Here is an 18,348-nt window from a genome sequence, read left to right as displayed (position 1 = left end):
AAACCTGCCAGTGTTACATCGAGGGACAATGGTGTAAATAAGAGCCAGGTCCACTGGCTACCATAAAGCTGTGCAGTTTTGCTGTGAGACTGCAGCACAGTGAGCATATAGTGCCACATGGCAGATGTGATTCAGAAGTGACTACTTTGGGTGCCTGATTATTTCATGTACACATGTGAACATATATTCTACTGCATGTGCATCTTTATTTCATTGTATACATGATTTTTTTATTTTAACTGTAGGTAGAATTGAAACAACTGCAAAAAAGCTACAAGGATTTGACAGATCAGATGAATCTGATTTTGTCCAAACGTTTATGGTACATCATGATAGAGCAGTTCCTGATGAAGTATGTCTGGAGCAGCTGTGGTATGATCATGGTCGCTGTGCCCATCATCACTGCAACGGGATTTGCAGATGGCGGTAATACCATCTTTTGCCTCATTTCTAAATGCTTCTTTAAAGTTATGTCCTCAAAAGACTCTAGTTCCCTAGAGTGCTGTTCACATTGGTTTATTTTTCACAGACTTTCTTACAACATCTGTGTCTTCTGTATAACTTGCAAGCATAGCAAGTCAGCTGAGCAAAGATCCAGTTTGGAGTGTGTGATAAATAGTATGAAGTCAGGACTTAGAGGATCCTTGTATCACACGAGATTGTAATAATCATTGCAGTCTCCTTTTTCACTAGTCACTCTTGGAATGGCAGGCTAATTTTTGCAGTATCTCCTTTTGCAAAATGATACTATGAACTTTCCTAGAGTGCTTATCTTATCCTTCTGTAAACCATAGTGTAATTACTGGTAATTATAGGCAATTTTTCTCTTATTGTTGACCTGTTGGAAACCGCTGATTTTCCCAACTGCCTGGGAGAAGGTAAAATTCAGATTCCAGGTTAGGATGGTATAATTTTTGACATCCTATGACAGCTTTCCTAGAAGTGAGATGAGACTCAAACAGTGTTGTTACTGCAGATACTATTAAATACAAAACAAAACAAAACAAGAGATAGCAAAAAGAAATGTATTAAGGAGAGCTGTTGATTAATTTGGCTTAACAGGTTTTCTCATGCACAATTAGAACTTAATATATTACAAATTTCCTAGTATTCCTATAACATGAATCCTATAAAGTCTTTAGAAGGATCAGTTCTAAATTGTGTACTTTGAATTGGGAATGAGTGAATTCTTTTCTGTGCAGTAGTTTTGTTTCTTTCTTGGAAGTTAAATTCCAAATCAGGACTGTCCAAGTGGACAAGCTTGGTATGAGCTGTAGGATGGCTTCATGCAGTTACCCACGTGGTTGAGCTGTCTCACTAAAAAGTTGTGCTGGTGCATGTCTGGGTGCTCAGCTCCCTGAGCTGCTGCCCATCACGTGGCTTAGGAGGCCACTACATCAGCACCCTGGCTGGCATCCTGGGAACAGCTTCAAAAATATCAAGATGTCTTGTTCCAAACTGAAGAGGTTGTACAAAGGCATTTCACCTCACAGTGAAGGTTATCAGCACAACAGAAAGAGTGATAAGAGTCTTTCTGCTAGGATGGGAATGGGTACAGTCAAGAAAAGGAGCATTTAACCACATGTTGTAAATATCTCTTTGGTATTAGAGCATGAATAAAAAAGGACTCATATTCCTGCTAAAATAAATAACATTCCTGTTACTCATGATTGTTCTTTTGTTAAATACATTTCAAATGCGAGAGAAAACACAGATGCAGCAGTTGCTTGCATATGTTTGCTACCAGCAGCCTAAACTATTAAAACATGAGGTTTATTATTGAGTCCTGGGACTTACCATAATGGTGGTTCACAAACATAATACTGGCAGCCCTGTCAGGACCAGTTTGAGCTATTACAGTACAGAATCAAGTACACCTGAAAATACCATTGACCTGCTTGGGGAAACAGTGCTTTTTGCCTCAGCAGATCAGATAGAAGTTTGTTCACTTATATCTGTTTGTTTCCTTATATCTGAAGGAAGAGGCATTGATTTATTGCTTTAGGATGAATCAAAAGAGTCAGGGAATTGTACAAAACTGGTACCATGGCCAGGCTTGAGACTACAGATGTAAAGCCATGGATTTTGTACGCTTCTTCAGGAAGGAGAAAGAAAAAGTAAAAAAAGAATTCTTCAGTAATAAAAGAAAAATAATGTTCTTTGACAATGACATTTCTGACTGTAATTTTAAGATTTTTTTATATATATTTCAGTGAAGAATTTAGGTGACAAAGACAGGATTTCTGTTTGATACCATTTCTCATTCTTTTTGTGTTAAACCATTCACATTCCAAATGTTTTGTCTTGGTTTATGAAAGGTAACTATTTTTGAAGCAAGAGTTCGATTACTCTAGACACAATGAACATTTATTTTTGTTTATAAAATAAGTGTGACTATAAACTAAATAAGTGAAGAGAAAAAAAGAGAATTTAGTTTCTGTGAAACAGACTGTTAAAATGTGACAATTTCAAACACAGGGGGCCACCCATACGAAAAATGCTTTGGACAAAATGTTCAAGAAAAATTATATGGTGGATTCTATAATAGAAGAGCTTGTCTTTTTGAGCTGTGAAATGCTCATAAATTCTATATAATTTCAATTTTTTAAGTACTCCTAAATTGACTGATGCAGTGGCCTGTAGTGATCCTTAAACTCTTGCTAGATGAGCTGGCCTGGGTGCTGGAAGAAGCCATCAGTAAATACTGCATTTACATTAAGGAGGAATGCTGCATCAGTGTGGTTAAAACATACCTGATTCCTAGATTATTTAATTGTGGTTCTACATAGCATAGGCTATGTAGAATGTGCTATGTGCATGTCCTATAATCCCAAGAAAATCAGCGAAGATTGGTTGTGTCAGAAGTAAACAAATATCAAATCCTCTTTTACTAATGAATTGACTGATTTCTCCCTGCTTACTAGATTTGTTCTTCTTGGAGTGGAAATAACTTTTTAAAGTGAGAGCCACATCAGTGAGACTTTTGTAATCTCTCCTTTGCAAGAGCTTTTCTTTATTTTTTTAAAAGCATGTCTCTCATTATGTCTTAGGAAGATTGCATACAACTAGTTGACAGTGTGCTGATGTAGAACTGAAGGAAAAAAAATCATAATTAAAACCAGGAAAAATAACATAGATTTTCTGTGTCATATACATATACATACATATATATGAAAAGTTGTGATGTAGCAATTTTTAAAAGTTTCTCATTAATTATTTCACTCTATTTCAGTGAAATAATTAATTCAGTGTAAATAATATTATATTAAATAATTATTTCTGTGTATGTCACTGTAATAATAATAATAATAAAATAACATATAATTCATATATTAATTAACATATAATTATATATAAAATTATTGTTCCAGTGTATTTCACTGTAATACAGTGTATTTATTGATCCAGTTATGTAGGAATAGTTTTATGGATGTGTGAATGAAAACAGAATAACATTTAGATTTAACTAATAAAGACAGAAATATATATCTGGCTTTGGTACTGCCTGTAGATTCTCAGACACCAGATTTGTAGAATTTGGTCTGTCAGGGAAGTGAGAGTAAGCAAATGCTGTTTGCTCTACTCTCGTATTGCTTGACTTAGCCCATGAAATTTATGATTGCATTACACCTGCAGGGAATTCCTCCTAGATTTTCTTGATCATGAGCCCTGTGGAAACCCGGATGTTAGTTACAATTGCTAGTACAGGAGTTGCCACAGTGGATACACCTATTACCCTGCCTAGCATGATTCCTAGCATCAACTCAGCTTAAAAAAAAAAACAAAAAAAAAACTTTACAAACTTGAGGGGGAAAATTAATATCCAGATTCCATTCTGGAAAAGATTTAAGCACTATATGGATATACATATAAATTTATGTGATGCAGAAAACCCTTTAGATTTTTCATTGTAAATCTCTTATGTGGAAAATCTTTAGGAGTGGTTTACTACACCACTGGTTTGCTACACCAGTGATTTGTAGTTGCACTTATAAACACTGGAACAACATTTAGCCTCAAAATAGTCAGCCACTTCTTTTTAAATCTTGTTTCCTTCAGGAAACAAACCTTGCAAGTTGAATCTATGGGACCCATGGTAGCAAGATGGTATATGTAGATATGTTAAATATACTTACTTCTTATGTATCTTCTATAAATTCTGCTGCTGTTTTCTCCTTGCCTAATGCTGCTGACATTCTTATGAGACAAGTCCTTTCTTTGGAGCTAGAGTACTCTTGTTAACAGGATGCAGTGTCATAAATAAAGCCTCACAGTTTTGTTCTGAGGTCAAATGAAGAGAGAAACTTCATTGCGAAGGAGAGTTATACTACTGAAACCACGCCTTTGATACCAAAAGAGTTTATTGCTTTCTTACAGAAATATAATTGTGTTGCTAGATTTACACAAATGTGAAGGGTTCCTTCTACATGAAGTCAGTAAATAAGTAAGGCTGAAAATTACTAATTGAAAAAATACTAACAATTATGTTAAAAATCTGTTTCAGATCATTGCTTAGGTTTCACTTTTTTCATATTTTGAAAAATTTATGTTGTATGATGATATATTAAAAGGAAATTGATCCATTTAGATAAATAGTGAAAATAATATGATATTTTGCCTAACAAGAAGAATTCCATATGCTCCCACTTACTCTTTTTGACCAAGCTATGGTAGTTACATTCACCAGTTCTTTTTGAAAGGTTGTCTTTAGAGTTAACTTTTTCTTAAAAAAAGAAAAGGTCTTCTCTGTAATATATCACATTGCAATAATAATTTATTTTGTAGAGATAATTTTCAGCAGCATATTTTAACAAAACTTTTTTTTTTTTTAATTTAGAGTTGGAAGATGGCCAGAAACAGGCAATGGTTAGTGAAAGAACAGAAGCTTTTACTACATCACGAAACTTGCTGATCTCTGGAGCAGATGCTATTGAAAGGATTATGTCTTCATACAAAGAGGTACTGCATATCCTGCATTCATGAAACAGAAAAGGAAAAAACAATTTGAATTTAATATAAAATATTTTAAAATGTAGTGCAGTTCTTAAAGGCAAGTTCTATTGCAACGAAATCAATGGAGGTCTTTGAACTGCTGGTTTGACCTTTAGGGTTAAGTTGACAGAGTCTAAAGTGCACAGTTGCCTGCATGGTGCAACAAGCAGATCTCATTTTTAATACTTGTGTTTAGGTGTCATCAGAGAGCAACAGAAGTTCCTGGAATGTCAGTGATAAAGGTTCAGATTCCTCTTCTGTTTGGAGCACAGACCTGAATTCAGGCTGTCTTCCTTCAGTGTACTGGGATTCTTCTGTTTGAAGTGTCATAAGAGCATATAATAGTTTAATTGTGAGAGTCTTTAAAGGTCTTCTAGTCCAATCCCCCCACCATGAGCAGGAACATCTTCAACTATTATTGGATTGCCCATCCAAACTGACCTTGAATGTTTCCAGAGATGGGGCAACCTGTTTCTGTATGAAAAACAAGGAGAATTTGAATACTTATTTCTGAGCCACTTAAGCTGTAAGGCTGTTTTCAGTATCTTGTGAACCTGTTAAATTGTAAGTAATTTTTCAAAATAGAGGAATTTTAGTGGGAGAGAATTCGTCTTGGCAGTACAAGTAGTCTAGAAGTACAGAATATTCATCTAGAAGAGTAGAGATACTGTTTCAGGTCCTTACCCAAATTCCAGTAGAGCTGGGCTTAGATCTGTTGTCTCTTTTGTGGATTTCTTTAAATGCCAGCTGTTAAGCCAAAGAAATATGAGGCAGCGCTGTTAATCTCAACGTTTCCTTCTGAATGTTTGTTCTTCGTATTTTAATTGGTGTTTGCTTGTCCCTTTGGTGGGAGCCCCTTTTCCCAGTGCAGTGTGAGGAGGGATGCATTAGCTAGGCAGCTAATCAAAGACCATGGATTCTGTTGTTTGGAGCCCAGCCATGACAGCTACAGCTTTGTAAATTGTCAGAGGAGGATAGTTTGGCACCTTCAAATATAGACTTTGACAAAGCCAGAGTCCTTCTAATGGGCTGTGGTTTTTGACCTGTTCTCTTAGAGCTGTTCCCCTGCTTGATCTCTGCTCTCAAGATACTGCCAGATAACCTGTTATACACTGTAATATCTGTTTTGTTTTCAGCATTTAAGTCGTTTATATAATGTGCATGAGGACTTAGAAAAAATGTGGTTTTATTTTTTGGTAAAAAAAAAAGTACCCACAAAACAGTAGAGGAAGAACTGAACAAACTCACTTTGTAACATGGTAAGATACTAATCCAGACAGCATGAGACCACAGGGCAGTTCTGTGAATTTCCATCTTAATTTTACAATTACAACTCTGGAAGAGACACTGCAGTACTTCAACCACATTGTCATTCCCGTTTTGTGATTCAGGCAGTTTCAAAGGACAGTGTACTTCAACACACATCAAGTGGTAGTGCAGTTCCAGTTCTTGCCCATCTCCTCCACCAACACAGCCTTCTTCAAGTCAGTGTAATTTACTGTGCAGATGAGGTGGGCTCAACTTTTCTTTGCAGTCAATAGTTTAGGCGCTAGTATTTAGTTATTTAGTGTTTGAACAAAGTGAGTTTCTACAGTCATGGTATAGAAGCTCACTACACCTTATGGTGTCTCCTGGGACACTGGTACAAGTTTCATTTATCACATGCAGGATTCTTTCCATTGTCCTCCAGTGAAGTGATGGCCATGTGGCCAGAATTAGTGCTCACTTCTGAGTCTGGCACAAATAGTGAAACTTACAGAAGAATTATGGAATTATTTCCAGTTATTTCAAATAATCTTGGAATTATGTACACTGTAGAGGGTGAACTCAGTCATGGGGTGTACCTATTTAACACAGCAAGCCAAGGATTGTATAAGCTTAATCTAATTTTGTTGCTATTCTTGTCTTCTCTACATTTTGTGCAAAAATGTATCCTTTTAAAACCATCTAATAGTACATTTAAAATAAAAGACCTTGGCTTAATTCTTTACTACCAGCAGATGGAGGCAGTTCTTTGGGAGCTCTTAAATAGCCCATGAATATGAAGTTACAAGGTCCAGAGATCTGCTGTTTCTGTCTTCACCAGGTGAAAATTGTGGCAAATGAACCAAAAAGAAAAAATGGAAAAAACCTTTAAAACACCTCACCATCTTAAAAATGCCCAGTCTTATTCTAAGGTGTCAGATTTAGCATGCAGTTGATAGAAGACTCATTTCTGGTTTGTACTGTATTTTAGGTTAGGATGCCCTGATGCTGCCTCTTTTACACAGAAAAACACACTTCTCCCACAGCAGATTTCATAAATATAAGTAATACAAATATAAGTAAATATAAGTAATTACAGATGCTATTTTTTCTCACTTCTGTGGACTTCTGTTTTTCTGGAAAATGCAGAGATTTTTTTTTTCTTGTGTACGTGTTTTCAGATATGTTAGTAGCTGTTCTCTGTTCATTGAAGACTACAGAAATGACTTGTCATTTATTGGAGTTATCATAGCTTACCTGGGCTTAACTCAAACTGTCCTTTCTGCTGATTGGTAGGAGCTACAGGCGGCATATGGGTTAGCACTCATATGGTTAGAATTTCAAGGAATGAAAATCAATAGATGTTGATGAACATTGTTGCTCATGTTGATCTTTGGCCACACATTTAATTTGTAGAATTTGTAAGTACAACTGAAACGAGGTGTTTGTTGTTTCTCAGGTCACTGAGCTGGCAGGCTACACCGCCCGTGTCTACAACATGTTTTCAGTCTTTGATGAGGTGAAGAGAGGCATCTACAAAAGAACTGCTGTTATTCAAGGGTCTGCAAACAACAGCAGGAGTGAAGATAAAGCAGAGTTACACAGTGATGGGCCCTTAGAAATCAAAGGTAATTAATTCATATTTGTATGAATTTCCCAGGGGCAGTGGGGGAGGCATGGAGCTGTGGGACAGGAGGTGAAAGAGGGTTTTTTTTCTGTAACTAATCAGCCTCTCAGCCTTAATGCCCCAGAGACCATGTTGCCTTTCATTTTAACCCCCTGCTACCTTATGACTGTCCTTATGGTGTGCTTTTCTGATACACGTGGCTCAAATGTTTTCTGTAAAAACTTTCAGTGAAAAGGCATTTCAACTATACTATTATATGTGATGGTGATGTTAGTACTCTTACAGTGCCTGTTTTCCTCAGACCATTCATTTTCTTCAGAAAGTGAAGACTGTAACATTTTCATCTTCAACCATCACATTATTTTGTTTGAGGTAGGAGGAAAAAAGACAGTTTGGTTCAGTAGTTTTTCCCCAAAATACTATGTTTCCCATGATTTAAGATTAGCCTGTGCTCATTTTTTTCATAATTTAGTGGGAATCTTAAATTGAAAATGGCAACTTTAACCTTCTCCTCACCTCCCAAATGATCTGTTCAATATATACTTTTTCCCTCCTGATCCCATCCTGTGTCTTTCTGAGGTCACTGTCTTTCTGCCTCCACCCTCACTGGAGCATTTTCTGTGTACACCCATTTCTTGTTATGCTGTATTATGTGCCACTTCTTTCTGCCTGTTGCATTCAGCTTCTCTCTGAGTACTCAAAGGCAATGTTTTTTTCCTCATTTTCCCATCATACCATTTCTGCTGCTGCCCTCTGTGGTGTTGAAAAGCCTCATTCTCTGCCTTTAGCTTTTGAAAAGTTAATCCTTAGTAGAGTTATAGGCCCCAGAGGGCTCTTTGTGAAATAACTCTTGCAGCTATTTCGACAGTGCTGCCCTTCAGCTCATATTTCTCAAAGATCCTCTGACAAGGTTCATCATAATAAAGTGTGATGGATAGGTATGGAAATAGCTGATGTCTTAATCTTGTAGATCTTGTTAATACTGGGCTGATGTTAAAAGAAATGGCATTTTATAACTGTTGCATTTTGTCATGTACGTGAGAAAAGGTCTGTAGTTTCTGGACCAACGAAGTAATTTGGGGGCTCTTCTTTTGTTTAAAACAAAACCAGATACAGTTCAGATATGTAAGTGTGCTCTCCATGTTCCCTTTAGGTCTACTATATCTAAACCCCACTCCTCTTTTCTGTGCAACCTTTTCCCAATATTTCATTCCACTACAGTTACTTTTTGTCCAGTCTGAATTCCTCCTAAGCCATGATGACTAGCATTTGCTCCTGTGTAGTTGTAGCTCTCAGAGGCAGCTAGCCAAGACCAAGCATTGTGCACAGGGATTTAAGAAGAATTTAGGCCAGATGAATCTAGGCCACAGGCTCCACATTTTTTATGACAAGTGCTATTGTAATACTGGTTTTGCTCCTTGCTTTTGGTCGTGATACTTAGAAATCCCTGAAGAGTGGATTATGTGTGGGTAAAAGTAAATGTGCTCACATGCCTGTATGTGTTTGCATTGTTAGAGAAGAAAAACTCTTAATACTCAGTTTCCCCAATGGCTCTTTGAACACATAATAATTATTTCCTTTTGAATCATCCAGTATAAGTCTTTGTAACTAAGCAATGTCTGTTTTGTGCCTTGCATTTACTGTAAGAGTGTGAAAATATGAAAATAATAATAATATTTTACAGATAATAATGTTGCCTTATAACATGTTTAATAATTTAGGATTTTTAAAATTAAACAGAATTTTGTACATCTTGTACAAATACTGTCAAATTTTATGCCTGATTACACATAAATATACTTTAGAAGCATGCTAAAGTTGCAATCAAATGCTGAAAAATCCGGATTAGGAAATGAGAATTAAGTTTACTTAATTCTTACTAGTTGACTATATTTTATCATAGATTTATTTTAACTACAATGTCTCCAGTGTATCAAAGTAATTTCTTTTTTACAGAAAACCACTTTTTTCCCCATAATCTCATGCTGTTTTAAGTAAAACCTACTTTATGAAAGAAGAACACTTGAACTGATACATGGCATAAAAATTTCTGCCTAGGTTGTTATAGTTTGGCAAAGTTGAAAGCAATTGAACAAAGAGCCTCTAAATGAAAAATGTTAGACTAAACTTAGTGAAGGAAATGCCACCAGAGCCTTTTAAAATTAACTAACTAACGTGATTTTTGTTACATTTTTCTTTGTTCAGATTAGTGGAAGTTTTAAATAAACAGCTTTCTAATACAAAGAGAAATGTCTTTCCCTTGCATCTTGTCTATAAAGGTAATTTTTAAAATATTTTTCCAGGAATCAAGCTGGTTAGGTTCTGTTAGACAAGACCATTAACAGGTGACTGAGAAGTTAGTTTCATCCTTTTACTGTTTCCAGGACAGTTAATATCAAAGTCCTTGTATTACAGAGTATCCAGACATCCAGTAGAGATTGTATATTTAATTTGCCAGAAATCCAAATGCCAAGTGTATCTACCTGACTGAAATGTTATATGAGTTTCTGCAAATACTTACAAGACATGTTTACAGTGTCTGTGTCATCAAAAAAAGATGGAAGCAAGCCATTAAATTTTTTCTGCTTTGCTTTCGTTGCTGGAGGAGACTGAAAGGTAGTCCCATGTTCAGAGCTGGTAGTGATTCCTAATTAAATCCTGAAAAAAAAGGTTAACTGGTTTGCCTGTGGCTAAGGCTGTCCATGAGCTTTTTTACTGCTTGATATTAAACAGCTGTTTAAAACAGGATACAGAAAATAAAAGTAGAATTTGGATGAACACATCTTTATAGTGTATCATATATTTATGATGCATACTGTGCATTGTGTGTAGGATCAAATTTAGGTTTCGTTGCACATTTTTGGCTACTGTTGGCAATGTCTTTTGGACTAGCTAAGATTTATTATCCAGATTTTCCACTAGGGGAACCTGGAGCACATTCAAGAGCTGTTTCAAACAGCAGTCCTTACTTGAAAATATACTCAGTTGCACACAGAAGCTGTCACAAGTGATTGCTTAATGGAGGGCTTCACAAACTCTAATTTTTGGGGTTTTTTTTCTTTCTAGGGAAAGTAATTGATGTTGATCAAGGAATTATTTGTGAAAATGTTCCTATAATTACTCCGAATGGCGATGTGGTGGTTTCCAGACTAAACTTCAAAGTAAGATGATATGCAAGAATCTTCTGATTGTTGCCATCACATTAACATAAACAGCACAGAATTCATATACCTTATGTTAAGTACTTGGAGGAGCATATGGATAAAAGGGGAAGTCCAGAAAGGTAGGCATAGTAGCTCAATAGAGGCAGACATATGTAGTTTGTCCTGCTCAGAGAAAGAAAAGGGAGGATTTCTGTTGCTGTTGCCAGGTGAAGAACTGACCTGAGATTTTCAAAGGTGTCTATGGGAGCATGCATCCATCTTTAGTCAATTTCAATCAAATTGGGATGCTTTACTCACAGAGGCTCCTTTAAAAGTCTGAGGCCACAGCAACAGAGAAGAAATCAAACCCATAGTTTTTCTCAATCACCACAAAGAGCAGTGCTGACTAATAGCTGTGATGGTATAGTTCACAAGTCCAGTTGGGGAGCATTTACTCAGTAGAAACTCGTATTGTTTTTAAAAACCTATTCCGGACACCTCTGGGTACCTGCTCAACATTTTAATGAGTGACCTTTACTGATTTACTCCCATATGTATCCTGATCTGATGTTCCAGTGCAGATGTTGTTCTTTTTAAAAAGAGTTGAAGTTTTCAGAAATAAATTTGACAATGCTGGCAGATTTTTTAATTTAGCTAAAGCAGGATGATCCTTTTCCTCTGAATTAGGATCTAGTAGGAAAGGGTCTTAGCTATGGCAAAACTTGCAACAACTTCAGTGTAGGAATTTCAGAATTGTAGAATTACAACCTTATGATCAGGCAGATAATTCTATTTATTCATTTGTCTCAAGAGACAGAAACAAAGAAAATCTAGAAGTCGGTATATTTCTGTAAAACAGATAATGACACTGTGATTAAACATAAATATACACTCATATATACGCAGGAAAATAGTCAAATGAGTTAAAAAAATTTCTTGGCATCACAGCTAAGTTAACATAGGTAATTAAATGGGAAATGACAATGTGAAATAAATTTTCCAAATCACTTGATTGACCTCCCATGCCTGCAGTTATCACAGATAGGCACAATACTGCTTTTAACACTATTAACACCCTTGGACCTAATCTGCATTAGAACAATTGATTCTGACTGTGATGTATTGACACTGTAATATAATCATATTACATATTGCATTACCTGAATATAATAATTTAATATATTACTGTAAATATTACTATTTACTACTGTAAACATTGATTATAGAGATACTCATATATAATAGAAATTAATTTCATTATCTCAGCCCACATATTTTATCTAATATCACTGTTTCCAAAATAGTTGTATGAATGCATGCAGCTTATCAATGAAATAATAATTTTGAAATGATAACTTTATATGGATGTTATGTAACCCCTTTTAGGGGTCTTAGATTCTCTTGTGCCACAAACAGTGTGTAGTAACATCTTTGCATTTTCATCCCCTTTGCAGGTCGAGGAGGGCATGAATCTTTTAATCACTGGACCCAATGGCTGTGGAAAGAGTTCACTCTTCAGAATTTTAAGTGGTTTGTGGCCTGTGTATGGAGGAGTTCTCTACAAGCCCCCTCCACAACACATGTTTTATATACCACAAAGGTATGTGTCTTGCTGAAGGTGATGCTTCTTATCTGGTTAAATTAATTTTGACCCTTCTTCTCATATTTCTAATCTGTGATGTGTACATCCAAGCTGAAAGGTGCTAAGCACAACCTCAGGTGTGTGAAGTGTGTTTATGAAAAGGCATCTTTTCTCATTGGTGATGCGACATCATTAGTCATTGGAAAGGGCTCACATACACTTGTGTTGGAACCTGTGTTCCTCAGATGGCTAAAATCCTGGATAATTGGGATCATGGGAATGGCAAGTCTGAAAGAAATTTGAAGTAGACCTGGTATATCTCAAATCTGATTTCTTTTAAAACTAAGGATTGAAACAAGTGAGAGTGGTTTGATTCTTAAGTGTCAAAGTAACCAAAACTTTGACACTTTCACACTGCAAGACCACAATCCAATCCAACATTAACTGCAGATTACCTTTTTAATAATATGTTCTCATTTCACTAATGGAAGCTTGGTTTGTTGTGCTTTCTTTGTACTCTGACATGCTGTTGGACTCTCAGTACATGCACTTACGCAATTGGTTCTAGAGTATCTCCTTAGAGACCTCTAACTATGTTGTTTTGCAAAAGCAAAGTCAAACACTGAATCTTTGCTTCCTGTTAGTACATTTCTTCCCATGGGCAAAAGAAGTATTCATGATAACAGTTTGTAGCCTTGTTTAAAAAGTACCAGATATTAAGATGAATGGAATCTACTGAACTGATCAGCAGATTTTCCTTGCTGCAGGTGAAGGTAGCAAAGAACACTGCTCTATGATTTTTTAAAATATCTGTATAATTTATTGCTAGCCATTGTCATTTTTCTGATTCACTCAAGACTTTTATTCAGAAGTTTGGAGCAAAATGCTTTATTAAATGTTTTTAAAACATTTCAGAATACCCATTGTGTGGAACATTCTTAAAACTGGTTTACTCAGAGCAAAAGCTAATCTGAATTTTTTCTTGGAGAAAATCTTAAGTTTCAGCCACTTCCTTCCTTTGTCTGATCCTAGCCCCTACTCAGATCAACATCTGTGGCTGGCTTGCTTACAGCCCTTTACTTACATTCCCTTTATTCTGTGAAAGTAAGCAGACTCAACTTGAATTCAGGCAGATTTGCCAAGGTGCTGGTTGAGGGGATTACATCACATCTACTGAGTTTTCATTTCCATAAACATGGTTCTTTGTTAACTGCTTCCCCAAACTTTGCAGTGCTGAAGAGTTTGTCCAGCAAACCTCTTCTATGAAACATTTCAAAAAGTTTTAGGCAGAATTCACCCAATGTCTTTGCAGCCTTTTGTGACCAAAGCCTTGTAGGGATTGGCATATGCAGTCCATTTAGTAGGATCCCCAGCAGGAAGGATCCTGCTGCACTGTCCTTACAGCATCCAAGGGATACTGCCTTAGCTCAGCTCCGTGGCTCTTCGTGAGCCCTGTGCTTCACTTCCCAAGGGGCAGAGCAGTGTCTGGGTAGATGGGGCAACAGTGAGTGACAGAGAGGGCTCTTCTCTAAAGGTGCTACACCTTGACTGTGGCTGAAGATTCTGAAGTCTACTCTGGAGGACAATTCAGCTGTGTCAGAGTGTGTTTTGTACACTCAGAACTATGTGACCTGGCGCTCATAAGTGTCTCCTATTTGGACAGGGACTGAGTAGGGATTTCTGGCTGAATATGGCTGAAGGGGTTGGTAAAAGACAGCAGTTTGTTTGGCTGTCCTTCAGGATCTCAAATTGCTTTTTTGCTAGTGTATTTGTTCTTTGAGCATACAGAGTCTAATGAATATCTGAGATACTAAGAATTACTTGAAGAGTATCCAGTTTTACATTGAAGTTTGTACATTCAGGACAAGATTTGCAACAGATCTGCAGGAGTTTTAGGGCTTTTGTGTGGATTGCCTTACGTGGTCCAGGCTTTTCGTTTTTTTGGTTTTTTTTGTTGGTTTGTTTTTTGTTTTTTGTTTTTGTTTTTTTGCCTGTAATCTACTAGTGAGCATTGTAATAGTTCTTTTATTTGTAGCCTAAATAAATCACACATTTACTTGGGGTTTTTTGGATGTCCCTGGCTCTAGTATACATTTAGAATTTTTGTACTGGTTTCTAAACTTTCCTGAAATCCCCAAATTAAAAAGTTTTGTTTTGTAAAGTCCTGCTCATGCAACCATTTTCCTTATTAACCCTGTGGAAATTGCTGCTTTATTAAGATTACCTTCTGTTTGTTTATTTTTGTTAGGTATAATTCTATGAATTCTAGACTGAAGAATAGAGTGCCCTGCCTACATTTCATCATGTTTGTATTTCATCATAACTTTAGGGAAAATTGTTCCTGTCAATCTGGAAAGTGTTCTAGGAGATATTTCAGACTGACAGGATCTGGGAGGTGGTAGGATGGATCAACCTGGCATCAGCCTACCTCACTGTGAAACTGTGGTACAGCAGAAAGCTCTTGAATTGGCGGATGTCTGTCAGAGCAGCAAGTTAGGATGACATCCCTGTATTTATGTATATACATTACATCTCTGGTCTGACACAGCAGATGGCTTTTCATTAGTGGACACAGTTACAATTGAAGCATCTGCATTCCTGTGGCTGAGTTTCATTCTGCATCAGCCCATTTTGAGTCAAGTGTGAGAAACCTCATCTGCACATATGAATGGTGGAGAATAGTGACTACTGAGTAACAGAATGCTCCACAGTAAAAAGGAGCTCACTGAAAAGATTTATTTTTCATTTCTGTTTTTTAATGTTCCAGCATAGTATTCCAGAAATGTGTGGGAAATCATGTCTTTGTCAAGTTCAAAAGCTACATACAAAACTATGATTTATTAAAATATGAATTAGGTCCAAATTATATACTCCAAATTTCATCCATATTGCAGGCATTTTGTAGTTAGCATTACTTAGTGGTTTGTAGGCTTTAAAACAGAGCCTTAAGAATTCCTGTCTTTTTAGATATTTAGATTTCTTAGCATAATTATACTGCTTTTTTAGTCTTTTGCTGTGAATCATTGTGAGGGCAACCAACAAAGTTGTCAAATCTCATTGGAGACTCAGTAACTGGCAGAGTGTGTTTTCTTACCCCTTCTTCTACTTCTCTCTGTCCCTCTTTTGCAAAGTAAAATTCACTTGTGTTAACCACCTCTTTGCAATCTTCTTTGAATCAACTGGCCAAGAATGTAACATGAATGAAAAAATATGCACTTGTGGAGCTCTAGTTGGTAAGGAATCATGGTTCAAATCAAAATCCAGAAATATCATTTTAAATAGTAAATAATTAACAAAAGTATGTGGTGGGTAACATGAGTGCTGATGCTGAAGATATACCACACACAAAATCACAGAATCACTAGGTTGGAAGAGACCTTCAAGATCACCAAGTCCAACCCATGCCATAACCCCTCAACTAAACCAGTGCCACATCCAGTCTGTTTTTTAAACACATCCAGGGATGGTGGATGACTCCACCAGCTCCCAGGCAATTCCAGTACTTAATCACTCTTTCTGTAAAGAGCATTTTCCTAATATCCAACCTGTATTTCCCTTGGCGCAACTTGAGACTGTGTCCTCTCGTTCTGTCAGTTGTTGCTTGGAGATGGAGACAACCCCCCTGACTACAACCACCTTTCAGGGAGTTGTAGAGAGTGACACCAGATGTATCTGAAGCACTTCAGGAATTAGCCTTTCACAGCCTATCTGAGAGTAGCCTATTTCTCCAGACTGCACCCTGTTTTTACTCTGTTGGTCTTTGGAGGTGACTCCATGGAATGAGAGAGCTCTGGCATGCCATTGTTCCTAGCATTTACTCCAGCTTTTCTCGCTCTCCAACTAAAAGTCTCAGTTTTTTAATATGTAAGGAAACAGATTCTGCACATGTTGGCTCTCATTTCCTTAGTTTGATATAAATGCCAGCAGAATTGCACACCTACATACTTGCAAGTTACCTTGACAACAGCACAGGAGTAGTCCTCAATATCTTTGCACTGTAAGTTGCAGTAAAGCTCTAATTACTGCTGGGTTGTTGATATAAATTGTTAATAATTTTCTGCCTGCTGTGTCATATTGGCTTATTTGCATGGAGGAATGTTTCATGCACCTCTATTAGTTCCATAAACTTTGATCGTGACTCTCAAGTCTTCCTAGCACAGCACATATCTAAAGTGTCCATCAGCATTTTCTCTGTTTTTCTTGAGGCCTGATTTCCATAGAGCCTGGAGTAATACATTGTATTTCTTTCTCCTCATCCATTGTCAGTGTTCTTTCTCTCCAGCTTGCTTTTACTGTAATTTGGGTATTTTTGTGAGAGATGTGTTTCTCCAGTAACATGCATAGTTTCTTTATTATTCTGTGTGCCATTCTAGTAGAAGACCTACCCACTTTCTCAGCAGTCACAGCAATGGCCCAGTTCTGTATTCTCTCTCTTGCTATTGCTCATTCAATTAGATCTCTTAACATTTCTTTCTTTCAACACCAGGCTTATCAAATGCTAAAAGCGAGGCAACCAAAGATAAACTAGTATCAAATGTTGTTTGTTCTTTGTCATTTAAAATTTATATACCTATATCTTGCTGCCTTCTTACTAATGCTAGGGCAGTATGGAATAGAACAGTTTAAAGGTTTATTTGGCCCTCCAAAGCTTTTGGTTTTGCATATATCTGCTCTATTTTCTGGTATTTCATTTGTGTTCATTTACAAGTCTTTTCCTGTCTGTATCCTAAAAATATCCTTGGATACAAACCAAAATTACATCAGTCACAGAAATATTTTTCCTCTTCTTAGCTCTACTGAGTAATCCAAATGTCTGATGTGATTTGCCTCAGGTAGTCCAAAGATATTCATCATGTGGATGAATGAAGCAAGAATGTTTCATTTCTAAGTGATATAAATAATAAAGTGATAAAATAAATTTTACATTATAAGCACATGAAAATTTGAAGATTATAGTGCAACTCAAATGTTGTTTTAAGATTGAAATAGTAGTGACCACTCTCATCCTGAAACAGTTCTTGATTAGTAAACAATTTAATCTTGCAAAATTGCTGTGTTTTACTCTCAGCTACCCTATATGACTTATGGAAGTTTGTTCAAATGGAGTATGTATCTGTATGACTCTTCTGTATCAGACTACTTTCTTGTTAGTGTGTGGTCTGCTGGAGAAGTAGCCTGGATGAAGTGCTGTGTAAATACCCCAGTATGATTTCTGTTCCCTCATCTCATTTAGATTGGCTCAGATGTCCCTGTCCTGTGTTGTATTTTGCACATCCTAGTTTGTTGCCAGCTAATATTGCTCTGTCTTTAACAATGATCTTTTTAGTTGAGTCAGGTGGAGTTAAGCTGTACTCTGCCCATGCCAACACTGCACCAATGATTGTCACTGCATTTTGCTGAGAGTGCATCACCACATGGACTTGTTCCTTCAATACTTTGCCATCAGTTCATGTCATGCTGTACCTGCTCCCTGGCACACTGGATCTGTCTGTTGGACTTGCTGTTATCAAGTTCATGATGCTCCTATTCGATTTGTTTATTTCCAAAGTTCACCACTTACCTGACAGATGAGAAAAAGGTCTTTGGTAGATAAGCATTAACAAAAAGCTTAGCACAACACACTTCATACTGTGTGCAATAGTTTGCATACTATTTTGTTATAGATATGCCTTGAATATTACCAGTTATTTGTACCTTATTTTTCCTCTTTTGAGATTAATCAGTTCCAGATAGCTTACTTCAGTTCTGCTGGTTGTTAG

At 36.6% G+C, this 18,348-nt stretch overlaps 1 protein-coding gene across 1 annotated transcript in view; it reads left to right on the top strand.

Moving 5' to 3' along the window:
- The window catches only part of ABCD2 (ATP binding cassette subfamily D member 2), a 41,029-nt gene that overhangs the window by 2,132 nt on the left and 20,549 nt on the right, over window positions 1–18,348 (top strand). Inside the window, exons 2-6 of the mRNA XM_056482046.1 lie at window positions 246–426; window positions 4,838–4,959; window positions 7,697–7,865; window positions 10,931–11,025; window positions 12,462–12,607. Of these exons, the coding sequence (XP_056338021.1) occupies window positions 246–426; window positions 4,838–4,959; window positions 7,697–7,865; window positions 10,931–11,025; window positions 12,462–12,607 (713 nt within the window). The remainder of the gene's footprint in view (window positions 1–245; window positions 427–4,837; window positions 4,960–7,696; window positions 7,866–10,930; window positions 11,026–12,461; window positions 12,608–18,348) is intronic.

The sequence above is a fragment of the Oenanthe melanoleuca genome, chromosome 1A, assembly GCF_029582105.1.
Source record: "Oenanthe melanoleuca isolate GR-GAL-2019-014 chromosome 1A, OMel1.0, whole genome shotgun sequence".
NCBI lineage: Eukaryota > Metazoa > Chordata > Aves > Passeriformes > Muscicapidae > Oenanthe > Oenanthe melanoleuca.
The sequence above is the reverse complement of the archived record's forward strand: the minus strand, read 5'-3'. Positions and strand labels throughout refer to the sequence as shown.